Here is an 18,863-nt window from a genome sequence, read left to right on the forward strand (position 1 = left end):
GCAAAGGTGTTGGTACTAAGTAACTACCTGCCTGCCAGTTTTGGTATGTGCTACTTATTTTTTGCTTTTGTTCTCTTTATTCTGTGGGTGTTAACAGAATACCCCCTCCCCACAATGTGGGTTCCTGCTGCTAAACAAATGTTTCTCTTGGAAATGTCCTTTCATGGGCGTAAATGACTAAGCTGAGCAGTAGAGCAGCTAATCTCTTGTCATTTTTAAAAAACTATTAAAGCTTCTAATTGCTGCAATTAAAAAAAATTCAAAACATAAAAAAGGCACACCATAAATGATTGGTTTCAGTTGGAGGTCTGTACTTGCTATAAAAATTGACAGTCTGAGGCTTTAAGCAGGGTAGGAATCCTTACCACCTTGCTTTCCTATCTCTTGCTTACAATTATTTCTTTTTCTCACCTAAAAAACCTCCCTTTTGCATTATAGAATCCCTGTATGGTGCTGAAGGTGTTGTAGAAAATAAACCTTTTTAAAGGATCATGACATTATTTTTGCTTGCTTTGGTTTATTTGATCCATTTCTGTGCTAAAGATAGATTTTAAACAGAAATCTACCAGCTTATTAATGGTACTTTTCTCACTTTATGTGTACAGTGTAGCACAAATCTGTTTTACCACATCAAACTTATCACTATTCAAAGAAACTTCATCATGATTTAGTACCCGTCAGTATGAAATACCAGCAGTATGATTTCATCTCTGCAGTCTGTGCTTATTTCTGAGGAAAATATATGATTTCTAAGGAATTTATGAAAGGGAGATACTTATTTCAGGCACTGTTTATTTACTATAATATCTTAAAATATCCACATTGTAGTTCAGTTTTACACCTTCTGAAAATTATCCCCAAAACCTTTACAAATGTGTTTGTTCCACAAGTAGCCTGGGTCCACCTTGTTTTCAATTGTATTAGATCCACGTTGTTTTCTGGGTTTTTGGGTTGGGAGGGTGGATTGGTTTTGGTTTGGTTTTTAAATCATATTAGGTACAGTAATTTGAATAAAATAGGAAAAAGCTAATTTTGCTTGAGCAATCACAGTCTTGCAGAATACAATAATAATTTTTTGAAGATTTGACTGCTGGAAATATTCTAAATTTTCAGTGAATACTTTCAGTCCGTTTCTGTTTTGAAATTTACCAGCAAATTTGTTTTCAAAAGAATAATTTAATGGATTGAAAAATTAGTCACTTCCTTTAGTTCATGGAAATTTGTGGAATTTTCCTTCATACGTAACAGCATGTAGAAACTTAGGCTAAGATGGTAACAGCATAGCAGCAAAGAAGCTAAATTGTTCGTGTTAGCTGTATCAGAAAACTAATGGGCCAGATCGTGAGTTGGAGATATGAAGGAAGAGATAACCAATGGCGTCTGTACTTCAGCTTAAAAATCAAATTTAAAAGTACTGCTAATTGAGATTTAACAAAGAGTAATCCTGTTGAGTTTCCTGCGGCTTTCACACATGTTTACTCCCAGACTTATTACAGCAAGTACCCTTTTTTACTTATGGAAAGAACTGTAATTTTTATTATCAGTAATTTTATTATCAGTAATATTTTTGTTTAGATAGTTTATGGTTATAATCATTATCCACTGATGCTGGAGAAATACTGTTAAACTCTGAGGATTGTTTTATAATCCTGGAATTCTTCAGAAAAATAGTCAAAATTCCTTGATTATATTTATTTTCATATGTTCTTGATGAACGTAGCTTTTGAATTTGAACTTTAAAAAATTCTTTTTAATGATCTAAAGTGGTCAAAAGTATTCATCTTCTCCCATGAATACCAATTTTGCAGTAAATGTCTAGATTCATCAAACAGGGAAAATATGAAACAACTGTAGGAGTGTTATAATTAGGTTTTTTTATGGCTTTGTACGTTCAATAAATAATAGCAATATAAACCTGTTTGATATAAGCTTATTGCATCAAAAGGAGAAGAGACATAATTTTTCTTTGAAATGAAAAATACCTATGTAGTATATAGGTTAGAAATAGACAGTGATGTCATTTTGAATAAGACTCAAAACAAGATGCTGTGGGACTCAGTTTCATGACAGGTAAATAGATAAAAATTATGTACAGCCATTAATTCTATATAAATAAATCAGAACAACAAAATTGGGACCCATAATTTACACATACTATGTGTTTGGTTTGTATTTGTAAACATACGACACATGCATACATACAGATTCACAGTACATTTCAGAGTCATTAGTATTTGAGGAACGTTTAGTCAGAGTATACTTGATGTATATTACTATTTTGAGTGGCAAAGAGCTGGAAAGGAGTGGTTTCATTTTCAGCTGTGTGAATGGGGAAGATTTCCGATTTTTTGCACTGTAAATGTAGGAGTTTGCGTATTTGGCCTGAGGTCTTTTTCCTTCAGGTACTCTTGTATATGCAGTTCTATTTGTTTCAGGTAATGTGAACTGATGAAGGTTCATGGTGCTGTAAAAATCTTAACTTCTTATGTAAGTTGCTAGGAGTGCTGGTTAAAGTCTTGTTTCTATCACTTGAAATGAATAAACAGATGATTTTTTTAATATATTAAAAGAGACTCTAAATAATAGAAACAAAATCAGAGCAGGCAGGAATAGCATCTGAACTGAATCCCAGTTCTTTAATCGCTTCAGAAACAAGTGCCATTGAAGAATGTTATGGTGCTATGTTATTAAGTTGAAGTTTGAAGTACTGCTCAGGCTTAATACATATGTAAAAAGAATTATGTGAGAGTTGGCTGCAGTAAGAGGGGATGTATTTGGTGACCTAAGGGTTTAGCCTTCCTAAAACTAATCCTGTTTTCTGTTGAAAACAATGCAAGGAGCACATCTGTTGTGCTTAATTGCTGATTCCTATCACACATCCATATAAGAAACAAAACCAGCTGTATTACTGTGGTAATGTAGGTGGAAATCTTACCCCATCCAAGGGAGATAAATTGATGTAAATAAAATTACTGCTTTGTTTCTCTACTGTTTAATTCCTTACTTGATGGCTTCAGTTGTATCAGGATATTTTTGAAAGCACATACGATTTTTATTTTTACACTGGTAAATGGGGGAAGACTTTGGCTTTTTATTCTGTCAGATAAGCTAAAAGAAATACTCAAGACAACATGCAAATGCATAAATTCAAGCACACAACATGAATTAAAGTAGCATCTCACAGTTTTCTCTCTGTATACTGGTTATATTTCTCATGTAAATGATTCCAACATTCAAATTTTTTAATTTTCCAGTGTAGTACTCACTTATCAAAGACTGGTACCTGTAAGGTACAGCTTTCTTAGTTTTATATGTTTGGTGCAGAGTAATGTTTAGTATTTCCAATAAATAATTTTGGCTTGTACTGTAAAGCTATTCTGGTTTAGATTAACTATGAATGAATCTCTGACACTAGACACCTTTGGTTAATAAATAGATATACATATATTTATTGATGTAATAATGTAATATGGAAAAAAATAAGAACTTTTTTCCTTCTGAAAGAAATATTAAAATAATGCAATTTGCCTTCTAGCTAAACTGCATGTGAGGTAACCTCACATTGTGAAAATGTAGGAATGTGAAGGTCATCAAATAATTTGCCTATGTTTTCTGTGGTATTTTTGACTGCTATGTAAAAGTATTATATAACAGAACTAATGAAGTCTGTTCTATTGAAATTTGTAAGTTAAGCAAAATAAACCTACAGAAAACTGATTCAATGGGAAAAGTTATTAGATGAGCTTTTAAAAATGGATAATGTTAGATGCATTAATCTTTCTTTTTTTATGGCAATAGTCTATGACTTAATCTCGCTGGTGTAATACCTGTGGGCCACTGCACTCAAATAAATTTGAGATGAGACCTTTCCTGTGAACGATAATCAGACATGCATTTTATTTGGAGGTTTTGTTTGTTTGTTTCAAGGCGTGAATGGCCCCTGCAAAGCGTAAAGGGCATTGTGCAAACACGCAGTCATTTTGTAACTGAAGTTCATAAGCACAAATTAGACTGTCATACTGCAGTATGAAAGTACTACCCCTTTAAACTCCATTTCAGAATTTAAATTCTTAGGTTTGTGATGTTTCCGATGGTTTTTAATTTATTTCTTTAATTTATTTTTAGGAGAAGTTACATCCAAGAAATCTTATCCCAGAGCTTTGTAGACTGTTTTATGGTTTAGGCTGGGTAACAGGAACTGGTGGAGGAATCAGCTTGAAACATGGGTAAGTAAAGGTGGAAGAGAAAGAATGTGATGGTTAGAGAGAGAGAGGGTGGCTGTGTTCAGTAGTTGGTGAGGGCATTTCAGTGCCATGAAAAATGTTTGTCAAGAGTGAGCAAGAAGATAGAGGGGGTAATGAACAGTACGTCACATTTAACCATGTAGAAGGGAGGTGGCTAATCATTGCAGTTACTTCAATGGAGAGAGCCAGCTTCAGTGTGTGACTTTTTTCTGTCCTTTTCCTTTCTTTGTTCAAGGTAGATTAATCGTCTTTAAGGAACAATGCATTCCCCCTTTTCATTTGATTGACTGTGGGATTTAGAGTGGGTTACACCAGGCACATGGCTTTCAAATGCTTGTGGTTAGATGAGATGAATCCCACCCTAGACATTTTGCAGGCAAGACATTTCCTTTACGAAGGAAATTACTGTTCTACTGAGATAATTTCTAAGGAGATATTCTTAACATATAATTAAAGCAGGACAGGTAACAGCAAAACAATTTTTGGTGTGTATCCACTGCTAAGGAGCACTACTTTGCTTTTTAATTTGCTCATCTCCCCCTATTCATACTTTCCAAGCTTTTGATGGAGACAGAGCTCCTCTCAGTGGCCACTGAAAAAAGAGAAGTCCTCATTCTGCAAAACACCTTGCACAGTGCCTGCAATTCTGTCACCAGTCACAGGGCGTTGCGACACTCTAACTTGAAAGTGTCTGACCTCTCATTTTTCTGATGTACACTTGCATGCAGACACAAACAGCCATTGCTATTCAAATATATGAGAGAGAGATCTATGTGAAGTAAAGGCTCTAAATGCTAATATTTGTCCTGTTCAAATGGCTTTGTGCAGGTCATTTCACTTCCCTGCTTGATTTTGCAAGCAAAGCAACAGCAATAATAGAGGAACAATAAGATGGTTAATTCTTGTTTTTAAAGTTCTTTGTCTATGGAAAGATCTTTCTAGCACTAATTCTCATCAGTAGCTAAATGTAGCCTATTTTCTTCGTTATTTCAGTGTGATTCATGTTGGTTGTGACAAGATAAATGATGTCAACAGAGAATACACTAACATAGTAATACAGTTTTCCTCAGCAGTTCTATAACTTGGTTGCTCAGACTACACCGAAATACATATTTGAGTTGATACCAATATTGTACATGGCTTAGGAATAGTAATCTATGTGGCTGTACTGTTTTATGCCTTCAGTAGCAGTAGCTACTTTTAAAATTAATAGCTATGAGGCAGAGATCAGACTAGCTTAGAATTGTTACATAGGAAATAGTGAAAGAACAATTGAAATTTGACTGAAATTCTAACAACTGGTTTTACCAGTTAATCCTAATCAGCGTTACTCACTATGCAGTTCCTATCAACTACTCAGAATAAAAATGCCAATTTGGACATGGGATAGCATATTAAAAATGGATCTAGAATTCTTTTTCAGGTGTCCTATATTTCAAAGGCCATGTTTCATTATCAGATTTTCCCTTTGTGATTAATTTCTAAAAAAGAAAAAAATTTGTTTTAAGAAAAAATGCATGTCTTTCATTAGTAACTGAATTACCACTTGATTTCTTGGTATGTTGTGCTCTCAATCATCTTGCTCATGCAAAGGAATTAAGACTAAATTAATGCAGTGTTGGCAGTGTTAATTCATGAATGTTAAAAATTACAAATATGATAAAGCCACATTTTTATGTGCTTCACAGCCGTTTTACCACTATGAGGAGTACATCATTTTACGAGTTGTATTTTTGGAAGAGTTAGAATCATAGAATCATTTAGTTTGGAAAAGACCCTTAAGATCATTAAGTCCAACCATAAACCTAACACTGCCAAGTCCACCGCTAAACCTTGTCCCTAAGCACCACATGAACACATCTTTTAAATACCTCCAGGGATGATGACTCAACCATTTCCCTGGGCAGCCTGTTCCAATGCTTGACAACCCTTTCAGTGAAGAAATTTTTCCTAATATCTAATCTAAACCTCCCCTGGCGCAACTTGAGGCCATTTCCTCTCGTCCTGTCACTTGCTACTTCGAAGAAGAGACAACACCCACCTCGCTACAACCTCCTTTCAGGTAGTTGTAGAGAGCAATAAGGTCTCCCCTCAGCCTCCTTTTCTCCAAACTAAATAACCCCAGTTTCCTCAGCCACGCCTCATAAGACTTGTGCTCTAGACCCTTCACCAGCTTCATTGCTTTTCTAAGTGCTCTTGTCCAGAAATATAAACATCTCGTGGTTCTTAGGAAATGTATCTGTAACTTGACTAATTATTCACTAGATGTCTCTGTGCCCCTGAATTTAGTATGTTACCATTGAAACTGAATAGTGATTACAATTGAGAGAGGTAATCTTGATTTTTTTTTTGCTATTATTGAAAATATTTCAATTATTTTGAAAATTATTTTAATTTAAAACAATTTTTATAGTCTTTGTTCATGTAAACCTTTCAAGAAGTGATGCACTTCAACTTGAATTTGTCATTTAATTGCATTGAATTAGTGTTATCTTTTTATCAATATAAATAAATATATAAATGCATTAAAAACCTAAAATACACAGTTATAACAAAACCCAGAAGTATTTACGTTGTAAAATACTACAGATAATTAATATTGTTTATGGGTAGTCTGTGGATTTTTAGGTAGTAGTTTTGTCACCTGTTTTGTCATAGATCAGTATCTGCTTGCAGTTTCTCTTGTTCCATTTTTATTCTGAATTCTGGGGATTTGAGTTTGGAATTATTATAGGGGGAGGCTGTGTGTTTTTCTTTGTAGGAAAAACAAGGCTGCACTTCCTACATGTGTTTCAGGTCCTTTGTCAAGTTGAAAGCACGGGTTTGTACCCCTACAAGTTAGAGATTTCGTATGTCCTTGTATGATTCAGTTCTATTTTGAAAACTATCTACATGTTAATCTATGGAAGGAGCAAGAAAGTTATTAAATTATGAGGGGCTAGATTTGCTATTTCCTTTTCAGTGGATCGAGAGCTCTAATGCCTGTGCAGTTGAACAACTCTGTGTTAATTGATTTTCCCTGTCTGTAACTTTTCTTAGGAATGAAATCTACATCGCTCCTTCAGGAGTCCAAAAGGAAAGAATACAGGTACATTGAAGAGTATTTTTACCTCAGAGCTTATCTTGAGATGGATGAAAGTACCTTTGTTTAGAGTTTCATTTTTCCTTATGTAAAGTTAGAAACTGTTGTTACACTATTGACTGCCTTATTGAAACAACTGAGGATTTCACCCAGTACTCCATTAGCATAGCAAGCCAACATGTGTTTCAGTGGCCAGTGTGGATTAGTCTTGGTGATCTCTTTGCTTTAAATTAATACAGAAGACTATTACATTCGAACATTACTCAAGTCCAGCTTTATTCTTTGTCAAGCTTGAATGGCTTTATAGTGCTCTGGCTACAGTTTCAAGTTACTGTGGCACATAGGTAATTAAGCATTAACACTCACCTCTATTTATTTTCATTTGAGTGATTACAAATCTTTGTCTTGATATTCTCAGTAAATAGATGGGCTCTCCCCATGAAAAGGTGACCTTGTCTATCTGTCTCCTTTCAAAAAAAAACCCCAAAATATAAGTGAAGGGGAGAATGGTAAATGATAACTACTTTATGACAACAGGAACTCCCCCAGAATAGAATAATATGTGGAAAGGATGTGTTGTTTTATAGATCTGAGGGTAAATACAATGAGAAGTGAAAGGAATCTCTTCACTGGTAGAAACTTGGGGTTTCACAGCAGTGCTTACTGGGGATGTTAGCCAGTAAGACAGGCAAAGGCATAACATGGCAAGAGTGCGATGGTCTGTTCTTTGCTAGCAGTAGCAGTGGATTGAGCACAGTGAGTAAGGAAATCTCTTGCAACTGTATTTCCTGCTATTAGAGAGTTTTATTGCTGCCCTGAACAATTCTTTGTACTATTATGAGTAGCTGATTGATGCAAAGGTAACATTTATGTAAAGCCACTAAAAGCAAGGTTTAAAAAAATAGTTCTACAAGTTAAATATATTATATGTAGGTTTAATTCATGTCCTTTGTTGGTTCTTTAAGGGGGGAAGGAAAAGTACATCTATGTTTCTTTTTTTTAATCAGTTACTACTTTTCCTTTTGATCTATTGTCTGTTATTTAGATACAGGCTGTCTCTTTTCTGAGAAAATTTTAGTTTTACAAATGTCTTCTTGGCAGCAGTCTGAATAAAAAGAGTGCCTAATATTAATTCACATTATACAATGTCAGTAAATTAGAAGCTAGAATAAATGTGGTGTGTTACAGCACTTTTACAAAGTTAAAATCACATTCTGTATTAAATATATGGTGTATATATTTGTCTCCCTAGAAGGAAAACAAAACTATTCAGGTCATCAGAGGTCTAAATAATTTCTTCTTTCTTACAGCCAGAAGATATGTTTGTTTGTGACATGAACGAACAGGACATCAGTGGTCCTCCACCGCACAAGAAACTAAAGAAAAGCCAGTGCACGCCTCTTTTTATGAATGCCTACACTATGAGAGGTGTGTAGCAAATGTTTTTAGTTCAGCGATGACTGAAACACTGTATATACACATCCACAAAACTGAAATTCAATACCATATTCTTTATACATGGAAGTTATGGTGAAATAAACATGAAACTATAAAATAAATTGATTTGCAAAGGAATATGGACAATGGAAGGTAATCCGTGGTAACATCCTGTCAGTGTCATTTACATTTTAATCTTCTCATGTAGCTATACCTGTGATCATCTTTTTGGCACTCATTTTTAGTGCAGTATATTAGTAGGTTGTGCGAGGAGCTGGGGGATTTACAGCAGATTTACAGTAGATTTACAGTAGTTTTACCTATTTAGGGACTGTGGTTTAAATCCTTTTACAACCATTGGCTGTGATCAAAGGTTCTAAATTATGGATACGTGAAAAAAGTATGAAACTTTTCTTTTGCAGGTGGACAGTAATAGAGAGTTGCTGTTGTGTAAGATTTACATCTGTTACTTTAGAAAGGATTTAGGGAGTCTCTTCTGATCTTCCCGCACAAGAAGCTTACATGTGTACGCGAGGAAAACTCATTTCATATTTTTAGCAACATTGCAACTTTATAAGTAAATTATAATTATTGTCTACCTATCTTTCCATCATGATGCAATAAGATAACAATAAATGTTTTTTCAGAGAATCAGTGGATAATCAAAGAAGAGTACTAGCATAAAAAGAAAGTAAAAGTCTTTAAACTTTAATCTCACAAGTAAGTTTGGGATTCTTTAGAATCTCAGAACTGTGATAAAATTAATAGAGTATTTCGGTCATTGCAGTATGTAATGAAATGTACAACTAGTGTTTCTTCTTGAATTTGTGCAAGTAGTTTCTCTCCTAGAATTCGTCACTAACTATAAGTTAAGACAATCCATAATTATCCTTTATAGGGAAGTAATTATTTCATACCTTTATTTAGGTTGCTGTGTATTTTTTCCTCTAACACAGTAGATGACCATTTGCTAAGATGCCTAGCCAAAGGAAATTAATCAAGTATGTGAATAAAATTTTCTTAATAGACACATTTTAAAATTAATTCTAAAAATACATTTTTTTCTTCTTTTTCTGTTCTTAGGGGCAGGTGCAGTGATCCATACTCATTCCAAGGCTGCTGTTATGGCTACCCTTCTTTACCCAGGGTGTGAGTTCAGTATTACCCATCAGGAGATGATAAAAGGAATCCAGAAGTGTACTTCAGGAGGCTATTACCGGTACTTCTATATATTTAAGAAAAGAGGCATGCTATTTGATCATTTGTTTTTAGCAATATAAATAGATGACAAGTTATTTGAGTTATGTGCGTCATTTGAGTTAAAGTGTGTAATATAAAGTATTAGGAATAAGAAGTAAAAAGACCTCTGGAATAAATCAATCATTGGCTTTCCCTAAGAAGCTCTCAAGTCTATGGAAGCGATCTGAGATAAAATCCTGTAATGTCAAGGCTACTGTGGTCTGTTGAGCTACAGAAACAAACCAAATAAAGAGCTATGTCCTGACAAATATCTCAAGAACAGAGATGTTAACACATCTATACAATGTTAAACTGAAACTGGAGCCAACCGACATTAGGTTGGATTGATAACGTACAAACTACATTTGGGTGGACTTCACATATCACTGCCTGTGCTAGTTTAGGGCATGTTAAGAGAGTAGAGGATTTCAGATTTTACTTGACAGACTTTGAAAGAAAATTCAGAATAAATAGCTCATTAAAGATAATGTTATTACTTTTCAGGGATGAGCTCTGAGGTAAGTGCTGAGTTATTCCAAATTATGTGTGATGGCTTGTTTTGAGGACTCCACCCACAGAGTGTTGAATTGGGATCCGCAAACAACATTTATATAATATGTGACAATTAGATGAAAAATTGAAATGCTAAATTCTTTCCACTTTTTCATGATAATTTTTGTAACTAACTAATGCCCTTTGGCAAGGGAGCAAGCCATATGTCTGGCATGTGATTTTACGCCTGGGCATATTTTATTCAGTTTTGGTTGACTTGCCAGCTTTACCTTCTTGTCAGCATTAGCATTTGTATTTTTAATGTGGCAAAAGACACCCCTTATATTAAAGTGTTTAAGAACACTGGTTTTAAAAAAATCCACAACAATTTTCTATTTTGAATATGCATTTTGAATTCTCAAATATTCGTAAATGTTAGTCAGGAGACATTGTATTGGTTGGGTTCCATATCTCTGAGTTGTCCTGTGTCATCCTGCTAATTTACCAGAAATACTAAAGAAATCAAAGCTCCAGATTAGATTGTTCCTAAGTACGTATTCATCCATACTAGACTGATTCCACTGTCTTAACCTCACACAAGGTTCCCTATTGAATTCAGAAGAAATTCGATAGTACAGAATGGGATCTTTCGAAAAAGGGATTGACAATATATTGTTTCTAATTACATAAACTTTTTCTGGAAGCTATCAAGGAAAATGCTACAGATAGGATAATCAGAAATATTTGTTGGCTTAAATATGATCCCAGTGATGCCAGAATAGTTTTACTTTTTACTTCAGTAGAAGGAGAACTAGATCTGTAGTAAATAACTTTGAAAGTCTCAGACTGTCCCAAGATATTTTACGTGAAGATTTGGCTAAATGTAGACTGCTTATACTTCAGTAAAACTAAAGAGATATCAAGTATTTAACTCATTCAGAGTCTTCTTGGGGTTTTATAGATACTAGTTCTTGATAAAAGACTTATGGTTATGATTAGGAATCAGTTATGGTATTTATATTTGCTTCCAAACACCTATCCAAGTAGAAAGCAGAACCTAAGAAACCAATCCCTTAGCTCATTGGCGTCACTAGTGGCAAACACTCCAAATCTAATTTTAATGATCAGAACATGTAAGAGTCAAAGTAAACCTACAAAAACCACTTAATTTTCTTCATTCACTATTTTTATAGACTTCTCTGGGAAAGCATCAGCACTGAAAACTGTAAGGGATAAGACTTTTTAATTTTCTGAATATCTGATCTGAAGTACAAGCTGTATTATTTTTACCATTGTTTTTTCTCTGTGTTTTATAAAAGTAAGTACTACTAGCATCCACTCGTGAAATATCTATGTGATCTCAATGATAAATCTGAACCTGAACAGGGGACTTATTAAAACTATTTAAACAAGTTTCTGCCAGTGTTAATTAAGGTTCAAACAATGCCAAATATCCCAGTCCTCCTTCAGAAGAAACTCTTAGGCAAGTTCCACTGAGTAACATGCATCATCTTGTCTTTGGAACTGGGGTTCTCAGGCTTTCTTAAGATCACATATAGCCCACCAATGACTCCATCACAGAGAATTTATTTTTCATGTGTTGACTCTACTTTCTATTTATATGCCTTAGCAGGACAATCTTATTTCCAGGGGCTTTTTGGATTACCTAAATTAATTTTTTTCTGCTCTCCAGCAAACAGCTTCATTTCCTTCTTCATGATGTGATTCTTTTAAATAATTTAATCTGAGATAAAGCTTGTAAGTGATGCCAATACAGGATTAAGAGAGTCTGAAAAAGTTGTAAAGGGACCCAACTACAAAGTAATATGTGAACAAACAGCTACACCTAATACATTAAAGTGTTATTTTATTTTTGTGCCTCAAGTGTAGCTGAGGTATTGCCAGCATAGCATACGTTCGGGAGTGAGAGATGTTCCTGAGAGTTCTTATGTTACAGCGTGAACTCACAAGAGAAGAGCATAAAATCACAAGTGTTGAGAATTTGTTAACATCTCTACACAGTCAAAGGAGAATCTTTCTTAGGGAAATGCTTCATACATCCAAATACAGCATTTTTTAAATACGTGAGCATTCATTTTTCTTTTAGATATGATGATACACTAGTGGTTCCCATTATTGAGAATACACCAGAAGAGAAGGATCTCAAGGGAAGAATGGCACGTGCAGTGGAAAAATACCCAGACTCTTGTGCTGTATTGGTCAGACGTCACGGAGTTTACGTATGGGGAGAAACATGGGAAAAAGCCAAAACGATGTGAGTACAATTTAGGAATATGGTATCTTTTGCCATTATACCTCAAAATCTTAATGACCTTAATGTCGTGTATTTCCAACCCATGGACAATGATTCAGAACATTAATTTCTGGCCTCACTGAATGTATAGTGAGCTTTTGGGAATGGGTTCATCCATGATTCCACCGCTTGGTTTTCCTTTCATATCAATGCTGGCTGATAGGGTTGCCAACATTTTCCTTTCATATGGACAAGTCCCTCCTCATATGACACCTGCAGACAATCTCTGCTTTTATATGACACCTGCCAATACTGTTTGTGTAGTCTTCCTTAGTCCCATTTTTTGAATTTACTTCTTCATTTGCTGATGGAAATGCAGCAAATCCGGATCATGTAGCAAAAATGCTGTGCACTTTCCATACCGCAGTAGTGGAAATAAATGATAATAGAGCTGTCCAGTCAGACCATTACATTGGTGATGTAAAGCTCAAGGAAGAAAACTATTGATTTTCGTAAAACATGGTAAGACTTGAGCCTTACTTCACGTTTCACTTTTTTTTCTTTTAATTTTAGGTGTGAGTGTTATGATTACTTGTTTGATATCGCTGTGCAGATGAAGCAGCACGGGCTAGATCCTTCCAAACATCCAGCACAAGAAAACGGGATCTTGTAAATGACAACAACATTTATATTCAGGTGTGAATTTATCTGTAGAGATGATCTGTTTGGAGGGAGAGACTACAGATGACACCATCACTTCAGTTTGCTTTCCCACTCAGGAAACTTCAGTATTGCGCATCTCCCCCACTCTGTTCCATTACCACTGCAATTGTATCTATGCCTGAAATAATGCTCCTTTACCACACAATGCAACAAAAAGATACGTATTAATAGTTAAGTATGTCCTGTGCATATTTTAGCACCTAGGTACAGCATGGAGTGCAACTGCTTTTTAAAACTAAATTGTATTAAGCATTACCAGAAAAAAACAGTGGAGAAAAAAGACCCCAGCTTAGTAAGCTAATCTATACAAAGATGCCTGAACACCCACTTTTGTTCTTCAGCTTGCAGGATCAGATTTGATTTCAGTCCGTCTCAGTGGTATTACTTACATGGTGGGTTGGGTTTTTTTTTTCCTTCAGCAGAAGTGGCTGGTTGCAGTTTGATTAAGTTTAATTGATTAGTGTCACCTGTTAACTCATACAGCAAATTACTATGACTTTCTATTTTCTAATGTTTATTTTTCTAATGATCAATGTTTTGAGAGTTTTTGTAACATATTTTAAAGTAAAAGCACATAGATAATATGATCAGGCAGTACTTTACATGAAAGATCCCTGAAACAATTCTCACATAAGCAATATACAGCTCGGTATGGCCAAAACACAGTGGTAGCGTAACGTTTCAGTGTCTGGGACACTTCTTCCTGAAAATCTAAGCAAGTTTAAAGATATCAGTACTGAGATTATAAAGGAGTTGCTAGGCCAAAGTGGTGGTCTAATTAAACAGGATAGGCTAACTTGCTGCACAGAGTTGGGCCATCAGACAATCCTCTCCACATTTTACATTAGAAGAGATGACAAATGGCTGCTCAGGCAGCATGAGCCCAGAACAGACAGGTACTTGGATCATTAGCCTTTATGCCCACACTAGAGGAGGAAGCAGTGGGACACAAGGCTTGCTATCAAGTGAGTCTCTGCGTGAACAGGTATTTGGAGTGCTGCCACCGCATACAGTGATGAAGACACGCTGGCTACCACACCTGCACAGAGCTACCTCATAGCTCGCAAGAACCATTCTAAAATTGCTCCTCAGCCCCTGCAATTGGGGATTGGGCTAACGTAGTGGCATTAATATTCCTTTGCCTGTTTCTTATGACTAAATATCTAGTTTTAGAATATTTTCACATTTATCTTGTTTCTCCTATACAGGTTTCTTACATGATGGGAGTTCCAGATTCCACCTCATCTGTTAAAACCAGAAGGGGGTGCTGTTATACTCGGCTGATTGACAGATGTTAACAGTCAGTTTTGACTGTTAAACACATCCAAGAAGAAAAGGAGAGTTAAAACAAAACAAAAAAAAAGCTGAACAATCATTGCTGTTTATGAATCCTGTCAAATGCTACAGTAGGAGGAATGAAAATTCAGATGCAAAAGAAGTTTTTGAAAAAAGCTATGGAGAACTGATGTGATATTTTGTTTGCGTGCTTTAAAAATTCGTATTTCAACAACCTGCTCTACTGCTACATCATTTAAATTGTTCTAGGTCTCCATTTCTGAAAGTTATAGTAGCCTTTATTCTTGGGGGAAAAAAGTGAGGATGACCCCTTAATTAGAAGTTAGGTATAAAGTTTAAAGCATTGTTTGAACTGTTGATTCATTCATGCCATGTTAATAGGGTTTTTTTTAAAATTAAGCCTGTAGCATATGTATTTTTAAATTCTCTTAGTTGTCATTATAATGAGTAGGAAAAACATAATTTTATAGCGTGCATTTGAAAGTTGTTACTGAGAGACTGCTCTGGGTCTTGTCTGGTTTTTACCTCTTTAAAGATTTCATTTATTACAACTTTAAAACAGCTTTTTATGATGTATGATTAGCCAGCCTAGTAATGGCTCAAATCAAATTGCTCATTAAAATATAGTCTCACGTATTTATGTATCTTAGTGTCTTCTTTCAAAATCTCCTGGAATGGCCCCCCAGTGGCATCAGTCTAAGCCTTGATTGACCAACTTTCTCATTGAGCACTCTGATCCCAAGGGTGAATTGAGACAGGGTAAGCATCAGTTCACCTTGTTTTCTGCTAGGGGCCATGCATTCCCACCACTTCCCTTTGCGTCATCTCTGGCACTTTTTTGAGCTTCCATGAGGTGAATTAACTCTTTAACCTAAGAGAAAACTAGTGCGGGAGTGGGGGGAAGAAAATTATGATATTGTTTCCTAATGAGCCACTGGTAAAACATTGCATCAACTCAGAGATGGGTCCAAAGAGAACCAGAGCTGGGGTAAAAGAGGAGATGGCTGAAGCCAGAGATGGCAGACAATGCTTCCCCTCTTTCATGGGGATGACTATCCAGAGTTACTTGGCAACGTGTGGACAGGCATTTGGTGTGGATGTTCTGAAGAGTTCAGAAAGAAATGAAATCTGTGGAAAGTATTGTGCTAAACCAAGAAGTCAGGAAGAAACTTCTTACATGTTTCACACATGAATAAGCATTGACTTTTCTTTAGTTATGTATGTCAGACTACTGATTATAGCACAAGATATGCCATTGATCTCTCTAGTTACTGGTAATTGTGTTGTGCTGAGCTTGCACAAAAAACATCCTGCTTTGGTTGGGGTATTCATGTCCCAACGTAACAGTCTGTCACTGGGCTCTGTCAAAACTCATTTGCAGTAAGGCATCATGGTATAAGCCAAGTGCCTGCTGCCCTGATCACCTGCTGGGTACCAGCTGTTTCTGAGCAGTAAGATGTGGTCACCTGTGCCATAACAGCCTGGTGTAGGCACCAGAGTTGTTGCTGCTGTGCTGCCGGTTTGTCAGCAACCAGATCCCTCTTATCTCCACATCCTCATAGCAGCTACAGTCTGTCTTTCTGTGCTGCACAAGAGAGCATGTTCAGCATCTGCTTCTACCAGACGAACAGCAGCTGTCACAGATGACATCAAGACCTCCACTGATGAAGTTACCACTCCACAGGAATGATTCATTATAGAACGATCTGCCATCAGAAACTTGCTGAGTACTCATCTACCAAGATAATATACCCTCACCTCTCTGGGATGCTTCAAATTTTCTCCACAGGAAATACCTAAGCTTTGCCCTCTAATTTTCCTGTTCCTTTCAGTCAGATATCAACTAAAGAGTTATTAAAGGAATTGCCATATAGTTCAGATAGGCCTCTTTTTTCCCCCGATGACTGGACTGCAAGACTCACCAGCATACATTATAGTGAATTTAATTGAACAAAATCTTTGTAATTCTATTCTTACATTAAAGAAATAACCATATTTAGTTCTCTTCTGGATTTCCTTATACATTTTAGGAACACAAGAATAGCATTGATTGTTTTGTGGTTTATGCCATTGACTTTATTTCTGAACTCCCTTCCCAAACGCTTGTATTACCTCATTCTTCAAATTCGTAAAGAGTAGTGGTGCTATGCTGACAGACTGGCAGGTTTCATTAAGATCAGTGTCTTGTGACTGTTAGGCACGTTTGGCCTTCCCTACTGTGCGTAGTGCTGTACCAGCAGTGTGCAACCTTTAAACCCTAGAGGGGGGACGACCTTAATTATTGTGAAATAGTGGTTATCGCTAAGTAACTGCAGGTTGTTGACTATATGTTTATTGATACATTTTTTCATTTTTAGACACTTGTTTGTCAGTGGCAAATATTTTGCAGTAACTCCACATCTTGTGAGTGTATGTGGATTGCAGTAAGAACACAGGTGAAAAATCTTACTTTTTAGAGAGTGACTTTGGACAGGCTGCATACTCCTTTGCTCTACTTAAGTACAAAACACATCTCTAAGTATTTTCAAGACTTCAGAGGTGCAACTGACATGAAGGGAAAGCAGATTGTATTTCCCTTAGCTTTTCTTCCCTATGGGCATGCTAACGAAAATACTTCTGGATATGACAATCCACTTAGTCTTGAAATCTAGTTGCTATCTATTGATTGTGACCTTTAATTCTTTATTTAAACTGCTAGATTTCTGCAAATAGTGAATTCCTGTGGTATTCTGATGATGCTGTCAGAATAGGACATAATTGTATCATTCCATAATACTGATGTTTTGTAAGGATAAAGATGATCTTACACTTGGTGGTGTTTTGTTCTGCATGTATAATGACAAACTACAAAAGAACACTCACAAGGAAAGGTATTTTTGCCAAATATATTCTTCTGGGGTCATGTTAATTACAAATATTCACTTCCTCATCCAGCTACAATTTGCCACTCTCTATCCTTTCTAAAATCTGTGTGAAATATCAAATTTCTATATCAAATTTATATAGTAAAGTCCTTTCATATAGGATTCTGAGATGCTCAGAGTCCCATTCAGTGGTATGGAAATGAGCTAAATACGTTCTTCTCGTGTTTGTTTGTATGTGAACTCTCAACAAAGAAATCAATGACTTCACAGCTTTGGTGGCTTCATAAACTTGTGAAATTATTACTGTTTCCCAAAGTGTTCAGAAAGCTCTTACAGTTCAGCTCCAATTATGTAGAACAAAAATATGAAGATTTCCTATATGATTTAAGGCTTCTAAACTCCCATCAAGTCTAGATCATTTTCTGATGTGAATTGTAGGCTAATAAGCCAGCTAGATATTTTTATACGTTTGCAGCAAAGACTTGATCTCCATCGAAGCTGATTATCTAGGTTTAGTATCACCAGATAGGCTTATGTAAAAACAACATAATTCCCATTTTATGTGGGTCATCCAAAATACTAATTAAGTTCCAGTATTTCTCAGTAAAAGTATTTTCCTAGCAAATATCCTACTTGCTTTCCAAGAAGGAAATAAAACTGCAGAATACAGCATCTTGAGACATTAAGAGATAGAGCTCTAACTTACAGTAAGAATTTATGATGCCAATATAGGTCCTCTAGTGAATGCTGTAAAGCCTGAACAACTGGCATTCTATTTCCTTTAACTCTGAAATCGTCATTTAAAAATTAACATCTAAAAAAGCCCACTGTCTAGTGGAACAATACAAATAAACCAGTAGCCTTCCTCTAAATTCTTTTTTGCCACACTTTTTGGCAAATGTGTTTGTAACAATTTTTTGCCATTTTACAGAAGATGGCAAATTGGCAAAAAAAACACTGGAGCACTTTAGATGGCTTACTTCTATATCAAGGAAGAGAAGAAAATATATAGTTTTATATTAATGCTTCTTAATTTCAAAATTGTTAAAAAGACTCTGACATAAGTTAAGGTATCCTTACTAAAGGGAGTTATCAGTCATGTGCTCTACAGATACATAAGCAATAAAGAAATTAGGCGAATGCTTCATTTTTGAAGCCGCTTTGGATTTGTAGTTCCCTTTTGTTATAAGGGGAGGTGAACCCTTGCAGGCTTTGTTTTTGTTTTCTTTCCC

At 35.6% G+C, this 18,863-nt stretch overlaps 1 protein-coding gene across 1 annotated transcript; it reads left to right on the forward strand.

Annotated features, from left to right (window-relative positions):
- Positions 1 to 576: 576 nt before the first annotated feature.
- Positions 577 to 14,741, forward strand: APIP (APAF1 interacting protein). The gene is made up of 9 exons (XM_009573826.1): positions 577 to 597; positions 2,388 to 2,402; positions 4,126 to 4,226; positions 7,284 to 7,332; positions 8,637 to 8,754; positions 9,847 to 9,982; positions 12,602 to 12,769; positions 13,322 to 13,444; positions 14,680 to 14,741. Exons 1-8 carry the CDS (start codon positions 577 to 579, stop codon positions 13,419 to 13,421), a joined length of 708 nt encoding a protein of 235 aa, XP_009572121.1. The 3' UTR covers positions 13,422 to 13,444; positions 14,680 to 14,741.
- The last annotated feature ends 4,122 nt before the right edge of the window (positions 14,742 to 18,863 follow it).

This window comes from Fulmarus glacialis, unplaced genomic scaffold (assembly GCF_000690835.1).
Source record: "Fulmarus glacialis isolate BGI_N327 unplaced genomic scaffold, ASM69083v1 scaffold13183, whole genome shotgun sequence".
Taxonomy (NCBI): Eukaryota; Metazoa; Chordata; class Aves; order Procellariiformes; family Procellariidae; genus Fulmarus; species Fulmarus glacialis.

Excerpts from the sequence above, each read along its gene's own strand:
- APIP (XM_009573826.1), top strand. The coding sequence starts at position 577 with ATGGTACTTTTCTCACTTTAT. Across the intron at positions 9,983-12,601 it reads ACTTCAGGAGGCTATTACCG|ATATGATGATACACTAGTGG; the intron begins GTACTTCTATAT and ends TTTTTCTTTTAG. Across the intron at positions 12,770-13,321 it reads TGGGAAAAAGCCAAAACGAT|GTGTGAGTGTTATGATTACT; the intron begins GTGAGTACAATT and ends TTTTAATTTTAG.